The sequence below is a fragment of the Gorilla gorilla genome, chromosome 8 (genome assembly GCF_029281585.2).
Source record: "Gorilla gorilla gorilla isolate KB3781 chromosome 8, NHGRI_mGorGor1-v2.1_pri, whole genome shotgun sequence".
Lineage (NCBI taxonomy): Eukaryota > Metazoa > Chordata > Mammalia > Primates > Hominidae > Gorilla > Gorilla gorilla.
Genome location: NC_073232.2, coordinates 101,127,516 through 101,146,045, shown reverse-complemented (window position 1 = coordinate 101,146,045; position 18,530 = coordinate 101,127,516). Strand labels below are relative to the sequence as shown.

Here is an 18,530-nt window from a genome sequence, read left to right as displayed (position 1 = left end):
ATGCAACTATAAAACTTGGCCTTATTCTGAGAATGCTTAACATAGATTTCATCCATACTGTAACACTGATTTTGTTGTTGTTGTCCTTAAAGCAGCTCAGCTTCCTGAGGTAGTGTTATGTCTCTGTGGCAACAAGGTGAAAATGTCTAGCTTATTTTGTCAAAGTCAACAAGAATCCACAGACTCCAGACCTCAATATCTGTCCCAATTTGTCATTTTACTTTAGTGCTCCAAAAATATGGCTTATAGAAAAAAAAATAGGTGTTTTAAAGAGATTTACCTGAATGATATAGAGAATGTCTAGATATTTTCTGGCTATCAGGTAAAACCTACCCTTCAAGATGGTAGAATATATAATAGCATACAAAACCTCTATTTACCTAATACGTACTTTAATTTACAGAAAAAAATGTAAATGTAAGTGTTGGATTTAGTGCCAAGTGCAGGGAATCTGAAAAATGTATACTAGGTCTCTGCTCTCCGTAATTCTGCCTTCATGGGTCCTAGCCCCATCCCTCATGAGGTTGTCCTAAGATCGTCAGTGTCAGATGCTTCACAATACGGCCTCACACTGTCCCTGGGAAAGGTTGGTCTCCTCCTGCTGCATCAGATGGATGATTTCATTGTACATACGGTGAGGAGCATCCAAACCCCAGATGAAATCCACGTGAGCCCATTCAGGAATATTCTTATGGTAGATGAGGTTGGTCACCTCAGAGAGCAGCATTTTCACATCTTCTGGATTTGAAAGCCAGTCCTGACCTCCTGTCCACATTGCTGTAGGGACCGTCATATCTCTGACTCTGTACCTTACAGGAGTTGGCTAGAGAAAAGGAATAGTTCTTAACTCTAGGTAACATTTGGACTTTCAGACTCATAATTTATGTTTCAAATAGACATAATAAACATGCCATCTGTTGTGGTGAAGGGTACATGGGTGTTAGAGCCACACAACTCTGTTAAGAATTTCTGTTCCCGCCCTTACTTTAAGGTAAAATTACTTAACATTATTGAACCTCAGTTTCTTCTTCTGTGACTGGGGATAATATCTGTAATAACTTGCTAGATCAAATGAGAAAACACATAAAAACATGGAATGCCTTGTATTTCTTTTTTCTTCCTATTAAATATTTTGTAAATAAATTGTTTTTAAAAATAATGCCCCTGTTCTTTTAAAAGATAATTTCACAAACATTTCATGAGACAAGAATTATATTCCACAGAGAAAAGCAAGGAATCTGCTGGGAAGGGCTCTGCATCTTCACAGTCTTTATGTGATCCCAGGCAGCCTTTGAGGCAGACCCGGCTTGACTGCATTTGCCAGAACCATGGCCTATGGCACTCAGGTAATTTGAGCTAAAGGGAAGTAAAAGTTAAATACCTGCTCCAACCCTTATTCCTCACCCTTCCCCACCAAATATACCAATTAGTATTCCTAATACCTGGGAACTTTCCATATTTATGCAGTGTTCGTAGAATTAGCCTAGCCGGTTGAGCCCTTGAGATTAATCAGCATCCAGAACTTTCCTCAGAAGTGGTAAGGCCCATTTCTTACTCAGGAAATCCACCATGGAGTCTTGGCTCCAATCCTAGATGCTCTGGTTTCTCTTTGTGGCTCAGTTATGGCCTAATTTGGATAAGGAAGGTTGAAAAATTCTATGGGGCTAGTAATTTTTTTTGTCATCTTACAGGTGAAAAGATTGAACTAAATGTCATATCTCGCTCTGAGTCTCTGTGATTCCATGATTTTTTGTGTGTGTGTTTGTTTACTCTTCCCTTCCACTCCCATTTTCTGGTGCCTATTCTGCATGAATCAATTTCTCTAGAACTCAGTCCATTAAATGTTGATAAATTAAAGCCATCTTAGGGCCGGGCACAGTGGCTCACGCCTGTAATCCCAGCACTTTGGGAGGCCGAGGTAGGTGGATCACTTGAGGTCAGGAGTTTGAGACCAGCCTGACCAACATGGTGAAACCCCATCCCTAAAAGTACAAAAAAAAAAAAAAATTTAGCTGAGCATGGTGGCGTGCGCTTGTAGTCCCAGCTACTGGGGAGGCTGAGGCAAGAGAATGGCTCAAAGCTGGGAGGCAGAGGTTTCAGTGAGCCGAGACTGCGCCACTGCACTCCAGCCTGGGTGACAGAGCAAGATTCTGTCTCAAAAGTAAATAAATACAATTAAAAAAACATCTTTGAACAGAAATACTTTCTCTAAAGACATATTTTGGGAAACAGTGAAGAAGGACTTCAAGAGAAGCAGCTGATACCAGAGATTGAGAGTTCGCTATCCAGGGGCACTGCACAGTTTGTCCAGTTTCCTAGCATTTTACATCTAGATAGACATATGGCAGTGGATGTTAATTTATGATGTGAGGGTCTCAAAGAAAGACTAAGCTGTGTCTAATCTGCCCCTTCCAGTTTTGTTTCTATGGTAAATATTTATTTACATTCATACACATGATTACCAAAAATCTTCAGAAGATTTTATGTTCTAAAGGGCATACCTGTGCAATTCTGAATCTCCACACTTTGATATCTAATTTTAGTTCATAGCATTAGCTACATATTTTCTTGGGTAATGTAACAACATTTTTAAAAAATGTAACTTGCAAATTACAGATTCATTGAAAGTATAACTAGGGAGAATGCCTATGGATTTTCTAAGCCCCAAATTTTTATTTTCAAGGTAAAGAAATTGAAGCCTGAAAAATTAAAGCAGCCTCCCTCCTATTACAGAAGTTTATAGTGCAGAGGCAAAACTTACACAGCAATCCTCACTTGCCATTTAATGTTCCTTTTACTGTGCCATGAAACAAACTTACTGCCACCATCCCATTTTTTTTAATTCTAAAATAATCCTTCTAGTATCCACCATAGACTACACTCTTCTCTTGACTATATCTATTTCATCTTGCTCCTGAGAAGCCCAGTACCTTGTTTAGGGAGACAGCCTCAGCTAAAAAGGCCTCCTACTCCATTGTAAAAGCAGAGAGGTTTCTTGGATCAGCTGTGAACTTAACCATTTTCAAATGGAGTCAAACATGAACCATTATTTTCTGCTTAAATTTTCATATTTTATTCCCATATCTAGAATAAACTGTCATTATAACGTCCCTGTCATACATTTCCAATGTATATATTTTCAGCAGATGGTATTTGATTTTCTTACCTGATTGCATTTTTCCAGATTTTTGGTCTCACTCCCCCAGTCAAATGCCCGGAGTTCACCAGAATTCACTGCCTAAAAGGAGACAAAAATTTACAAGGCATTCCAACGTCTCAGTGGATAAGCGTGGTGGGGTGGTGGAAATGTGCTACCCAGTGTGCACTCATGAGGGAAGCAGAGAGCAAAGGTTGAGCTGCTCTTCCATTCAACGTTGGGATAAGCGTCTCAGGAAAATGGTAAGACAAGAATGAGGCCTTTTGAGAAGAAAGAGGGACTACATAAATTCTTGATCATTGCATTAGCAACTCCAGGAAGTACATCTTCATTGTAATTAATGTGAGTGGGTATCCTCCACAACTGTGTGGGCTACAATGGGGAATTGTGCCCTGGAATTGTGCAATGTGGTGATCCTGGAAGATAGCAACCAAAATTTAATTGAACTTATAATTCTTCTCTGGTTTTGATGGTACAATTGCTCTCTCTCTCTCTGTCTCTCCCCACCTTTCAACAGAGAGAACTCTCTCCTTCCCCCATCCCTCTCTTTCACACACACCACATAGACACACAGAGGTGTGTGTTTCCTGTAATTGCAGGTAAAGTTTGCAGTGTGAAGGACTCCTGTGAATATCTCTTTTGACAGACCCCACATTAGCATTTTTGTTTCTACCTGACTGTGTTGTTGGAGGAGCTGAAGAGAAGATGTAGAAACATAATTATCTCCAGCCACATCTTTGAGGTGTCTAGAGACAGAGAGAAGTCTCACTTGGATCATCTAAATTCATACTTTTAAGATCTAAAGAAGTTCTTAGGCTACTTCTGTTCTTTCTTCCCATTTCTTGAAAAGTTTCAGTGATCCAGATCAAATTCTCCATCAAAATAGCATTAACGATATTGCATTTCATCTTAGAATAAGTGTGAAATAATCCCTGGCCTATCTAAATGGTGTCCTTTGACTATTCTACACAAAATATAACAGGACATTTAGCAAAGACTGCAAATTCAACATTCTTACCTGGCTCCAGTGTAGAATATTTTGCACAGATGTTCCGGCAAGAGTGTGGGCAGCATATACACTTGCTCGGCTCTGTAACAAACCATGAGTATTTTGGGGGAAATAGAAATACTCACAAGATGTATACCCTGTCAAGACCAAATCTCCAGGGTGTCAGACTAAGAAATGGTAACATTATTAAGTTATCAGCAATTATCTATGAAACAAAAATATGTACATGCACGTAAATAAAATGTCACTAAATGTATTGCCAGACACCGGTATTTTTCATCTGAGAATAGGTTCTCATCAGAGATCTGGCCTCTAATTAAAAAAAAATTTTACTAGTGATATTTAGGATGAGGGCTCTAGCATTGAGCCTGTATTCAAATCCTAGCTCTGCAGTTTAATTTTTAGGTGAATTTGAGTGAGTCACTTAATCTACTAAATCTTAGTATACTAATCTGCAAAGTGGGGATATTAATAACACTCATAGGCTTGGTATAGGTAATAAATTAGCCTGATACATAATATATGCTTTTCAAATCCTTAATATAAATCAAATTATTAATCTTAAAGAAGAAGAAAACATATTCAGAATTAAGGAAATGTTGCCCCAGCTGCTGGGAGTGCTGCTGGCAAACAGCCCTCCACTCTCAGCCTGCTTTGAGGATTGCACCAATTGTAGGCAGATACATTGCCCAGTGCGCCCCTGTTACTGGTGTGGCTACATTAAATGACTGATTGATATGGTGTATAAAGACCCAACCCTCTCTTCCTAACTTGAGACGGTTCTGAAGGGTCATCCTATCTTCAAAAATCCCTGCAGGATCAACTAAGTCTCCTATTGAGACTGCATCACTACTTGACTTTTTCACCTACCTAGTCCTGTTTCTTTTCCTTCTCTAGGTATTATCCCTAGAGCAGAACCCAAATCATTGTTCACATTAACCTCCATCTCAGAGTATGCTTCCTAGGGAACCCACCCAGTGATACCAACTGGTAGCCTAAGCCAAAATGAAGGTCCCTGATGTTCCATCAAAGAACTTAAACTACAAACCTACAGGACCCCAGTGCAGGGTAGAGGTGGATGATGCATGACAGTTGTCTCTGTTGTCTAACATGTACTAATTGCTCTTTTTAATTTAATTCACTGTAGTAAAGCTGCTTTCAGACCTCTTCCATCTATAATCTGTGATTTAATATCAGCAATGCCCTTATGTTAACCTTGTTTCAGTCCATACTGAAGCATTTCCCTTATTTCCTTACAGTTTGCAGAGAACTGAGTTACTGGGAATATATCATTACTCTGAGTCTTCACTGGCATTAGCTCTCCCTCCAGGGGTGAGCCATATGACTCCCAGCTTTATGCTGGGATTCTGGGAATTTACTAGGCTCCCACTTACCATGTTCATATTGTTGGTGTTGAATCCACCCAGAAGTAACATGATATTACTACAAATCTGATCAAGAATCACCTGGCCACAAAGGTAAATAACAAGTTGTCTGAGAAATCTGGTCTGATACAGAAATTCTTTTTTGCCAAACAATCCCTGTGAAAATATGAAGTGACATAGAGTCATTACATGACAGACAGAAAAGATGTGACTGTAATTTAAAAGTTTATGTTTTAGGAAATTGGGCTGGAAGATTTTTCTACGTACACAGGAAATTTTCTGAGGAGTCTCATACCTTGATCATTATATCTGGCAGCAACAAAAATTTGGTCCCGGGGCTTTTTGCATGCTTAACAGTGGCTATGGGCGCTAAAGCAAAATACATTTTGATTTTCTGAGCCAGCTCTGGCATGGTGGAAAATGCAATAAAGCCTGCAAAAGAAGAAATATGTCAACATGAATACTGAATATTTTTAGAACTCATAAAATGTGTATTTTGCTTTTAAATACATATTTCAATAAGTATATATGTGATTGCATCTTACCTCTCCTATAAAATTATAAGGTCCTTATGACACCAGCATATTTGCTTTCAAGTAGTAGGTGCTCAATGAGTTAAATAAATAATTGAATAAAATGATGTTGGCTTTGAGAAAATATTTATATTGAGAGATATGCTATATCTAGACACATATAGCGCAGAGATATGCTATATCTAGCACATATGTCTATATGCTAGACACATTGCTGGGGACTACATGATTCTGAAGATGAAAAGACCAGGTCTGAAGGAAGCACAAGGTGACAGATTTCAGGGATAGCTAGTGTCGTATGCTCACATTTCTTCCGAGTGTACAAACCTGCTTTTCTTTGAACCTACCCATGGTGGTGCCCTGTGAATAGCCGACGTAATAGATCTTTTCCTGGCCCGTTTTCTGCAAAATAAAGTTTATCACTGCAGGAAGGTCAAACCTAGCCATCTCATCATAACTACAAGGGGAAAAGACAAAGTTATATGAAAAATTATAATCAGAAACAAACAAAAGTACCCCCCCACACCAGGTTTACAAACAAGCCCTTGAGTTGTCAACTCTGACAGCTTGTTACTGTGTCCCTCACAACACTCAGAATGGATTTCTTTCAAACCTATGAAGCATGGGTGCCTCTGGAGTCACAGGCTGTCAGCAAACTGCTGTTTTCTCTAGATGTTATCACATAGCAATAATTATCTTCAGTGAATATTTACTGAGCACATAACGCAACTCCTAGTGGAAGTGTCGTGTTCTACTGTTAAGCAGAACAGCACAGGGCTCTGCAGATTCATTTACAGGAATAGTTGTAAAGATGCTGAAGTGGTCCTTTTCTGATAGGCATAAAGAGTGAGTTGAACATCAACAGGTAATTTAAATAAAAGCATTAAAAATCTTTTGTAAGAACATGAGAGGTAAGTCAAATCGATGGTCCCTAGGTGATATGGTTAGGCCTTGTGTTCCCACTCAGATCTCATCTTGAATTGTAATCCCTATAATCCCTGTAATCCCCATGTGTCAAGGGAGAGACCAGGTGGAGGTAGTTGAATCATGGGAGTGGTTTCCCCTGTGCTATTCTCGTGATAGTGAGTTCTCATAAGATCTGATTGTTTTATAAAGGGCTCTTCCCCCTTTTGCTCAGCACTTCTTGCTGCAGCCTTGTGAAAAGGGTGCCTTGCTTCCCCTTCGCCTTCTGCCATGATTGTAAGCTTTCTGAGGCCTCCCCAGCCACGCTGAACTGTGAGTAAATTAAAACTCTTTACTTTATAAATTACTTAGTCTCGGGCAGTTCTTTACAGCAGTGTGAAAACAGACTAACACACTAGGCTTAATAGTTTCCTTTCTTTTTTTTTTAATGCTGCCTGGTCTCTTCTCCTTCTGGAGTACTATTATGCTATTACCACCCCCCCCCTGCCCCCCGCCGCCCATGAGGAAATTGATCTACACTTCTCTCATTCCAATCTTAGTCACCTGACACCAACCACCATTCTCACCCTATTAGCTAGACCCACCTTCTACACGGGGAACTCAGCATTCCTCACTACTTCAACCAAGGAATCACTAGTTAATTAAGAAAACTGGGGGATATCATGTTAAGATAATGATGACTCAACCAAAATAAATCAACCAAATACTAGAAGCCGTAATTTTTTACCCATTTTTTTGAAAGACAGACATGTCTACCTCTGTTCTCGAGATTATCATATACCTGAAAGCCCAGAACTCATCTTGGTCTATGGAGAGGGTCTTGTGTTTTCGAGACCAGGCGTTTCCCCTGCTGTTCCCCATCCACACGTCAAAACCAGCATCTGCCAGAATGAAGCCCAGGCTGTTGTTGGGCAGGTTGGAAATCCAGTTGCTAGCACCTCCAACTAGGCCATGCTGCAGTAACACCACAGGCCTGGAACCTGCAAAAAGAGAAAATTTCAACTGTATGAAATGTTCTCTCCCTTTCTTGTTGTCCAGTAATGAATAAGAGCTTTCAAAGCAAACAAACCTGTGTTCAGATCTTGATTCAGCTGCTTGCTAGCTTAGTTATCTTGGCCAATTACTTGACCTTTGGTGTGTGCCTTGATTTCCTCATCAGTAAAATAAGATTTTTGTTATGCTTTAATAAAATAGAGCACAAGAAATGGATGGCATGTTGCCCGGCAGAAAAAGAATCTATAAAGTTTAACTTCTGTTCTTAGTTTTGTGTAATTATTATCAGACTTGTCTGGGCTCTTCAGAAATATTGAAAGGGCCCCAGTAGATGGTATAGTATGATTATTAAGGTATACGTATACCACATATATACAATGGCTTAGTGATTAAGAGACCTTCATGTCAAAAGGACCCACAAGCCAGCTTGAAGGAGCTCCCACTGTTCAAATACAGAAATATTGAGCATCAAAATAATTATAGTAAATAATTATATCCCATTGAATAAATTAAGAATGTTCAAGTCCATATAGAGACCAATAAATAAATGAACAAATAATTGGAAGGAAAAGCTCTTATTTACAGAATGCCAATTAGTAAATACAAAACATTGATTTACAGTACAATACCAACTAACAAATTCAGAAAGATTGAAATTATCAGTGAATGTTAAAATTAGTGAGTAAAAGTTTAAAGACAGAATACTACATATCCTGAAATTATCTTCCCATAACTTATTTGTTAATTACAAAAGGAAAAATACTAACTTTAGAAAAACCTGGCAGATACCACCTTAATGAAGTCATTAAAGTTATTATCATTATTGGAACAATCCAACATTATTTGCTTCATAATATGATGAACCAAGAAAGATATAACTTCACTTTTGTGTTATTCCTGCCAAAAACATATAACTTGAATCACACCATGAAGAAACATCAGATAAAGCAAATTAAATCCCTGTCCAAAACTCTTCAAAAATGCAAAAATCAAAAAGACAAAACCTTAGGAATTGTTTGTTTATGAAGGAGACAGACTTGATGGCCAAATGTATAGTAAATGATCCTGGATTAGATTATGGATAAGAGGAGGGAAAACAGCTGTAAAGGACTTTGGGACAATTGCCAAAATTTGGATATAGACTACGAATTAAACACTAATGTCAATCAATGTTTGTTTTCTAACTTTGATAAAGGTATTGCAGTTATAGAAGGGAATACTCTTGTTCTTAGAAAATACTCACTGAAGTACTTAGGGGCAAATAGGTATGATGTATGTCTCAAATTTACCATCAAAGGTTTTGGAAAAAGTATTAAGATACATGTAAGAGATGGGGGAGAGATAATGATAAAATAAATGGGGTAAAACTGTAAACAGTTGGTAAATCAGGGCAAAGGGCATATGGAAGTCCCTTGTACTATTCCCAGAACTTTTCCATAAATTGGAAATTATATCAAAATAAAGAATTATAAGAATATCAGTAGAGAATAGAGAAGGATGAAGGGTTTTAAAAATTCTAATGTGTTCAATAAATTAAGGCATATATATTATTTTGACATTAGCAAATTTGGCTGAAAGATTAATAAAGTGCTGCCCTATTAGGAGTAAAAAATATGTCATGCCCTCAACAGGACTTGTGAGAATTAAATCAAATCATGAATGCAATATCCACACCTCAGTATGGCTCAGAAGAAGCCTGCAGTAAAAAACAGCTTTATTGCTTTCATTATTATTGTTATAATTCTCTAAAGCAAGTGACTTTCTGAGCTTCAGTGTTCTCATTAGCAAAATGAGGACAATTGCCCACCTCACAGGGTTTTGGCAGGGGAGGGTTAAATGCGGTACTGTGCATTAAGCACTCAGCATGCTGCCCGACCTCAGATCAGATGGGTAGCTCTTGTTGTTATTGCTATAAACGGGCACCAAACACACATGCAGTCTCCCTGTAGGACAAAAGCCCTTCTACGCCAGACTCATCCAGCATCTTGACAGTCTTCATGAATTCCATCTGCCTCATTTTATCTCTCAAGGGAGAGAATGTGTGGGTCACTGCGGACTGTGAGTGAAGGGCCAGGAGGAAGGAACTCAGTGTTATTTTAGATTTTCCTTGAAAATCTAATCTGGTCATTTAGTTCATCCTCTTAGTTCTCAGGGAGGTGACCTCAGCTGTGTTAACACAGGACAATCAAACCAAGGTGATCAATGCTCCCCTTGAGAGTCTTTAGGGCATTTCCCATGGTTAAGGTCACCTTGGTTCTACTTAGTCATATAGTTTGTTCTTGTGATTCCCCTAACAAGAGGAATGGCTCATTTATATCATTTCAAACATCCCCTAGGTCTTCTATTTAATTTACAGCCAGCAGGTAAGTGTGTAAGGGCTACACTTACACAGCTGTCATTTCTGAGGATGGCCCAGCCTATTTTCTCTCTTGATATTGAAGCCAACTAAGATTCTTTGATAAAGATAAAAAGGCCGCTACCACAAGCTATAAGCTTTTCAGTAAACATTTTTCAGTTGTTTTCAATAAGAATTTCATTGGCTTTCTTGGTTGGTGAAATTTTTTTTTTTTTTTTTTTTTTTTTTTTTTTTGATACGGGAGATTGCCTCTGAAGAGGCACATGCCAACAACATTGGCCACTAGAGGGAAGTATTCTGCACCGACTGGACCAAGGAGGCAGATTCCTTGAACCTCAAACACCTGGGCAATGTGTGAACAGTCTGAATCAACAGGATGTAAGAAAACAAATTCCATCCATGAATAGGGGCTGCAGGTGACCCCCACGCTTAGTAATTGCTAAGTCACTCGACTGCTTGGAAGAACTGTGCTTTGCCCTCTCCCCTGGGATTCGTGGGGCTGTGTCCCCAGGCTATTCATTTATTTATACAAAATCTGTAATTCATCCCACAAATATTTATTAGCACCAGAATGTGCTCAGCACTCATTTAGTTACTGGTTCTAGCCTTGAGCAAAACAAATGATGTCTCTGCTCTCACTGAGTTTACACTCTGACTGGGGGGAGACAGACAATAGACAAACATGCAAATATCTGTTATATCAGGTGATGGTAAGTGCTATATGGAAAATAAGCAGGGTAAGGGGCTAGAACTCAATAGGTAGCAAAGAGCTGCAATTTTGAATAGGGTGGCCAGGGAAGAACTCTGATAAAGTCGGCTGAAAGAAGGGCCAAGGCAAGCTGCATAGACATCTGATGAAACAGTGGTCCAGAGGGAGAAATTTAAGTTCAAAGACACTGAGGTAGGTGCACTCTAGAGATGTATAAGGCGCAGCTGTGCAGCTAGTGAGAAAAAAAAACGTGGTTTCAAAAAGCTACACAAGTACAAATTGGAGTAAAACAGAACCCCAAAGCTTCTTTACACCAAAGCCCAATAGCATTTGTCCAGCATTTTCTGGTCCTAGTTAAGAACACGGGCTATAATGGCAGAGAGACAGATTTGATTTGAGTGCAGGTTTTACAACTCACTAGCAAGCACTAGCACAGACTTTTTGGGCAAGTTGCTTAACATATGTGAGTAGCAGTTTCTTAGGGTAATTGTGAAAATTAAATGAGACTAATACAAATAAAGCACTTATCAGTGTATCTGGCATATCAAAATAACACAAGAAATTATATTACCTATACACAAGAAAGACAATATAGTTGCTACTATAAACCTACTGCTAGAGTATTAAAAAGAATCCAGCCAAATAGAAATGAAAAATAGGCATATTTTAGTAATGAAAACAAATGTTTAAAAAATAACAATAGCTGAAAATCCCACATACAAAAGGGTGGAATTGTATGAACTACGGAAACATGTATCAAACATTTAAAATGTATGTATAGCCAGGCACGGTGGCTCATGCCTGTAATCCCAGCACTTTGGGAGGCGGAGGAAGGTGGATCACCTGAGGTCGGGAGTTCAAGACCAGCCTGACCAACATGGAGAAACGCTGTCTCTACCAAAAATACAAAAATTAGCCAGGTGTGGTGGCGTATGCCTGTAATCCCAGCTACTCGGGAGGCTGAAGCAGGAGAATTGCTTGAACCCAGGAGGCTGAGGTTGCGGTGAGCTGAGATCCTACCACTGCACTCCAGCCTGGGCAACAAGTGCAAAACTCCGCCTCAAAAATAAAATAAAATAAAATGTATGTATAGAACTTCCGTTTTTCAAAAGCCCTTAGTAAAAAGCTAGGCAACATCTTAAATATTTTAAGTGCTCTTTAGATGAGGAATACAGAGTATACAGGAGCGGGTACCAGGTGCCATAAAGAAGCTTGAATTCTTCATAATCAGAGGTTGGTATGGTCGTTCAAGGAATTGTCAGTAAATATTTTAGAATGTCTACATAGGAGGAGTTTTGGGGAATGGGTTAAGTGCTAAAATAAGTCAAGAAATGACCTTTTCTTGAAGGTGTGTTTTGAAAAGCAAACACTGTATGTTTAATTAAGTTAATTGGTGGCAGTGGGGACGGACAGGGTGGTGGTGATGGAGACTATGGGGGAACTGACACCATCCTTTGACCTGAACAATGGACCTCAGTCTGCATTAAGATCCCAGGGTCTCTTCTACATTCAAATCACAAGGAAATCGTGACTGCAGAGAAGACTGCTGTGTTGCGGTGACATGGGGTGACCCATACCTGTCTTCTTAGGTTGCACTAGGCCTCGAGGAATCCTGTTAACAGAAAGGATATACCCATCTTCAGTTGCGACTTCATATTCCTCACAGGGATAGCCTTGATGTTGGATGATTTCACTCTATGGAAAAAGCACAATTTCTTTTGGGTTCAGTTCTCTGTGGCTATATTCTCAATGATCCAAAAGTAAGAGTAGATTCCTTGATACTGTAAGACACAGTGAAAGTCCTTGCTTTTCCCTAGCTAATCATGTTACCTTAGAAAAATCTGCTAACCCTCTCTAGTCCTTACTTTCTTTGTCTTAATATGGAAACCGGAATAGAATTATGGTTCTCAAAGTATGGGCCTTGGGACAAAGGCATCAGCATCACTTGGACTAATCTGTTAGATATGCAAATTCCAACCAAACCTACTGAATCAGGAACTCAGAGGACTGGGCCTAGCAGTTTGTGTCTCAAGCTCTTTAGGGAATTTTGATGTAACCCTAATGTTTGAGAACCACTGGACCAGAACATTGATTCCAAAACCTCGTTGTGCATCAGAATCTTCTGGGCATTGAAACATACAGAGTCTTGAGCCCACTTCAGGTTACAGATAAGATGGTTCTAAAGCAGCCAGTGGGGCACCTGTTCCAGGACAACTTATGAGCATTCCTGAGCCATGCATTTCCTAAGGTTCTTTCCAGTTCTAAAACCACAGACTCAAGAGCATTGATTCCTAACATTTTCAGGTTAAAGTTCCCTCTGTGAATTTGAGGAGAACTATAAAAATGGATATACAATGGATACGAAAACATGGTTTTGCATTCAATTTCAGGAGTTTCAGATATCTTGTTGCCTACATACGAACACCTGGTTAAGAATCCTTACTCTATACAGTAGTTACATGTAGACATTCTTTGGAAAATTTGTAGCTGCAAATATCTTCTAAGCATCCTCACTATTCTTGCCCATTGTTATCACTCAGAGAGAAGGAGAGAACCATTTGCATCAGGGGCTGCTTTAAAAAAGAGCAAGAGAGAAGGCCAAACATCACATGCCCGGGTAGAATATAGGGCAAAAACAAAGCATAGTCATTAGGAGAAAGCTCCTGGGTCCCACTGTTTGAGTTTTAACCCTGGTTCTAACACTAATACATAAAATAGCTGTATAATCTTGAGAAATTTAGTTAAACTGCTCCTATGCTTCAGTTCACACATCTGTAAATTAGGAATTCTAATGGTTCATACTCCATGGGACTGTCGCAATAAATGCAAAAAGATAATGCACACATAACACTAACTGTAATTCTCAGCACATAGTAGGAACTCAATAAGCATTAACTACCACTATAATTAAAACTCAATTAACCGAATATTATGGAATGCAGTGTATATGTGTGCATGTATGTGTGTGAGACACCATTGTATACTTAACCTTAAAAAAATGTATAGGCCGGGCACAGTGGCTCACACCTGTAATCTCAGCACTTTGGGAGGCCGAGGTGGGTGGATCACAAGGTCAGGAGATCGAGACCATCCTGGCCAACATGGTGAAACACCAGCTCTACTAAAATAATAATAAAAAAAATTAGCCGGGCGTGGTGGTGCATGCCTATAGTCCTAGCTACTCGGGAGGCTGAGGAAGAGGAATTGCTTGAATCTGGGAGGCAGAGGTTACAGTGAGCCAAGATCGCGCCACTGCACTCCAACCTGGTGACAGAGCGAGACTCCATCTCAAAGAAAAAAAATTTATAGAAGTGTCTCAAATTTTAGCATGCATCAGAATTACTTAGAGGGTTTGTTAAAACACAAATTGCAGGACCCCACTCACAGTCTGATACAGCAGGTCTGTGTGGAACCCAAAAAATTGATATACAAGTTCCCAGGCAAAGCAGATGTTGCTGATCTGACAACTATCCTTCAGGAACCACTGTTGTCAACTATTTGGGGAGATAAATATATATAAAAACATGAGAATGGAGGACATCTGACAAGTAGTTATTGAGAGGATATGTATAATGTGTCAGATGAGGGATGAAGGATGAGAGTGAAGGAAGGAGCAAAGGAATTCTGAGCAGGAGGAGCAAAATGAGCAGGGCTGGACAGGCAAGGTCTTATGGAGGAAGAATTTGAACTGGGCCTTGAGGAGTGAATAGAAGTTGCTCAAAAGAGCCAAGGAGGTAGGGATAGGGACATGGACATCTGAGAAGAAAAAGAACTACAAATGCTGCAAACATTGTCTACAGGTGGCAAGATGGTCAACATGCTATACTCGGCAGGAAAATTTATGCAGGCAATAAAGGACTGGTCCCATCCACTGGAAGTGCTGTCAACAGATCACCCTTGGCTGTCATTTTCTGTAGGAATGGCCTTAGCTGTAGAAAGCCACTTCCTCCAAGTTCACGTCCCTTCCTGCCACATCCAGTGACTGACCTGTTTGCAGTCTAAAGGCCTGGTCATCTCAGCCCAAGGTAGGACATCTCTGAAGAGCAGTTTTAGCTCCATAGCTCCTCATGGAGTTGAGTCTGGCTGTTTTGAAGTCTGTATCACAATTTGATTTATCTCTTTCCTTACTCCTGATTCTCTACTTCCTTTCCACAGGCGATGATGATGATTCTCCTTAATAAACATTATTGTATGAATTCTGCCTCAGAGTCTGTCCCCCAGAAAATCCAACCTGGGGCAAATATTTATTTAAAAAAATGGAACATAATGCAGCGAGGTGAAATGATGTTGTAGAAGGGTATTTAAAACGTTGGGAAATTCTTCATGATATACATTGTTAAGCAGAAAAAAAGTTGGAAAATAGGAAATTGTGCATGACATTTCTTTTTAAGAAAACAAAACCTCACAGATTTAGAATGAAGATAAAGGCATGACAAAGCAGTTCTTGGTGCAGAGTACATTGGCGACTATTGCCTTCTTTTGTATTTTTAAAATTTTCTATAATGAGCATATATTGCTTTTGTAATAGTATAAAAAAGTCAATGTTTAAAAGACCATCCAGATATAGGCTGCTTTCAGCTCCTTGAATCTGGCATGTTCTTAGCTGCTCCAGCTGTCCTATGTGCTGACCTTTTTGCTACCACCCTCTCAAGCAACTGCCATTTATCTTTCAGATTTCAGGCTTTGAAACCCTTCTTCAGCAAAGCTTTCTGGATTAGTTCCCCCTATTTTATGTTTTCTTCTTTCATTTCATTGCTTTTATAATGATTAACTGATGATCTGTCCTTCCTGCTGGACTATAAGCTCCATAAAGTCAGGGCTTTTAATATTCTTAGATCTGTCTAACCTTAGTGCACAGCACAATATCATGGACCTAGTAAGTGCTCAGTAAACACTTGCTTAAAAAATACATGCATAAGGCCAGTTATTTATCAAAGTATAAGATAGACCATAATCCATATGCATGAATATACAGAGTCAAATCGATGCAGGACAGGTAAGCTCCAAAATTGGGGCTTACCCTGGGAAGGTTCTCGGCTTTGCCCAGGAAAGAATTCAAGGGCGAGCCGGTAATACTAGACAGTAATCTTTTACTGAATGGTACTGCTCCTTGAAAAGCAGGGCTAATTCATAGGCAGTGCTCCCAGAGTCAGCAGTGTATGGGCTATTGGCAGCTGTATTTATGCCTACTTATAACTATTAATTTCATGCAAATTAAGGGGCAGGTTATTCAGAAATCTCCAGAAACAGGACAGTAACTTCTGGGCCATTGCCATGGAAAGGGGTACTAACTCGTGGGTCATTGCTATGACATTTGTAAACTGTCATGGTGCTGGTAGGAGTGTCTTATGCTAATGAGCAGCCGGGGCAACTAGAGGATGCCTTCCAGGCCACTGCTGGTTCTTGCTGTTTTTTTTCACCACCTGCTGGTTTGTGCTTGTTTATTCACTATATCCTGTTGGGACCAGAAAGTAAGTCCTGCCCTTCTCCTACCTCAGAACCAGTTCAAACTCGCAACTACTTTTATTCTATTTTGTTGAATTTACACCAATCATATGAATTTTCTATTTTACTTTGTTTTTTTCCAGGCATAGCTTCAAGGCAGAGCCCAATTCAATGGGCTTTAGTCTACAGACTCCTGAAGCCCCAGTGGTGTGTAGGTGCTGGGTACACGTAGTGGGTGGGGCCCAGGAAAATAATCTCTGTCTGCCACTACAGAGATTCCCCTCACCTCCAAACCAGAGGAATTCAAGTGGGACAGTCTCAGGGCCAGAAGGATGACTCCTGAGGACTGACACCAATGTGCTAACTACCTAGACAAACCACCTAATCATTGAATGGTCAAAAGAAACCTGATATTCAGCACCATGCAGATACAGAATATTTCTATTTCCTCTCAGTTTTTGAACCCATATAAGGAAGCTTCTGTAGAAAGGGTCTTAAATCGGTATAAATACATGTTAAAGTTCCATTTTCTGAGAGTTTGTTAGATAAATCTCTGGAACATGAACATTGCACAAGATCGTCTTACTCATCTGGAGGTAGCCTCTCCTCTTTCTCACCTGGGAGGGTTTATTGCATAGTATTTATAATTATAGACTTTGTGTTTAGGCAGTCCTGAATTTAAATAGTAGCTATGCTATTACATTGGTGTGGCCTTGTTCAACTTGTTTAACCTCTTTAATCTCAGTATCTGGATTTGAAATATGTGAATGATCCTATCTACTGCACAGGGCAATGAAATTGAAATAGAATAGTATCTCTGCTTGTGTCATAATCCCTGCTATGGGATAAGTGTTACCATAGGGTGACCATTACTAAAACCCAGCTTAGAATTTGAAAAGCTACCAAAAAAAAAAAAAAAACTCCTGGGAAAACTAAAGAGATGAATTGTCATTTATGCATTTTACTTGTAGGAGGTTCTGTGTAGCACTAACTCGGGGTCCTTTTATTGCTATTCAGCAAAGTACCAGTCCAGAAACAGGATAAAAAGAATAGATTAGAATGGTATAAGATGCTACTAGAAGTGTGTGCCCTGACAGCAAGAAGCAAAGGCTGACACCTTTGCAATATGGAAAAAAAGAATAAAAGAATAAAAGGTACAGACAAAATGGAAATAATCAAGGGACTGGGGTGAACTTAAAAGGCCTTAATTACTTCTCCACTCATAGGATGAACCAAAGTGTTCAAGGAAAAGTTAAATTGTGTTTGAAGCTCAAAGAGATTAAGTCATTTGCCCAAGTTTACTAAATTTGTGTGAGGAGACCCCAGGTATACTGACATCCAGTTTAGCATTCTTTCTAGTACGATTTGCTACTTCATCACTATGCTCTTCTAGTATGAATCACCACCATGTATAAATATAATACATAATGTAAATAATAAACAGATACAAATGTTAACATGTTAAGTACCTCATTTCCCAGAAATCCCAACTTACAATATTCATGAATGCTTCTGGGTCCACAGCTTTAGTTGGCATATGTACTGAATTCACATTTCTCTGGAACATATACGCCACCAGAATCAGAAGCCACATTTCCATTCTGTGTGAGACAATCCACTGTCTTGACAAGGTTTCCAACATGGTCCAACATCTGCATTTATTTTTTCCTGCCAATGTAACAACTAATTCTAAAGTAAGAAGAATTTGTGGGTTTAAAAACTCTTCACATATTTTCCTGCTGCAATTCCCTCTTCCAATTCTGAAGCAAATTAGACAAGCTTAGTTGGTAGGGAAAGAACACAAAGTAGGCTGGAAACATTGCCTAGGATGTCCCAATACTATCTGACTCCTCCCATTCCTCCCTCACACAACTTGTAATCCCTGATCCTTCAACTTCCAGGTGTGTAGAACTTTCTTTGATGTGACCTGGAATTTTGTGCATTTGGTACAGCCTATTAAAACCCCTGTACTTTATCACCAGATAATAAGGAGTGTAGGGAACCTCTTTCCTTTCACTC

The 18,530-nt window shown here is 39.4% G+C and overlaps 1 protein-coding gene across 1 annotated transcript; it reads right to left on the bottom strand.

Annotated features, from left to right (window-relative positions):
• Positions 1-553: 553 nt before the first annotated feature.
• Positions 554-18,297, bottom strand: LIPM (lipase family member M). The gene is made up of 9 exons (XM_004049746.4): positions 18,007-18,297; positions 12,644-12,761; positions 7,790-7,988; positions 6,432-6,541; positions 5,847-5,983; positions 5,561-5,707; positions 4,176-4,247; positions 3,167-3,238; positions 554-823 (listed from the first exon to the last, which is right to left on the bottom strand). The coding sequence occupies exons 1-9, from the start codon at positions 18,151-18,153 to the stop codon at positions 554-556; spliced, it is 1,272 nt and encodes a 423-aa protein (XP_004049794.3). The 5' UTR covers positions 18,154-18,297.
• Between the last annotated feature and the right edge of the window lie 233 nt (positions 18,298-18,530).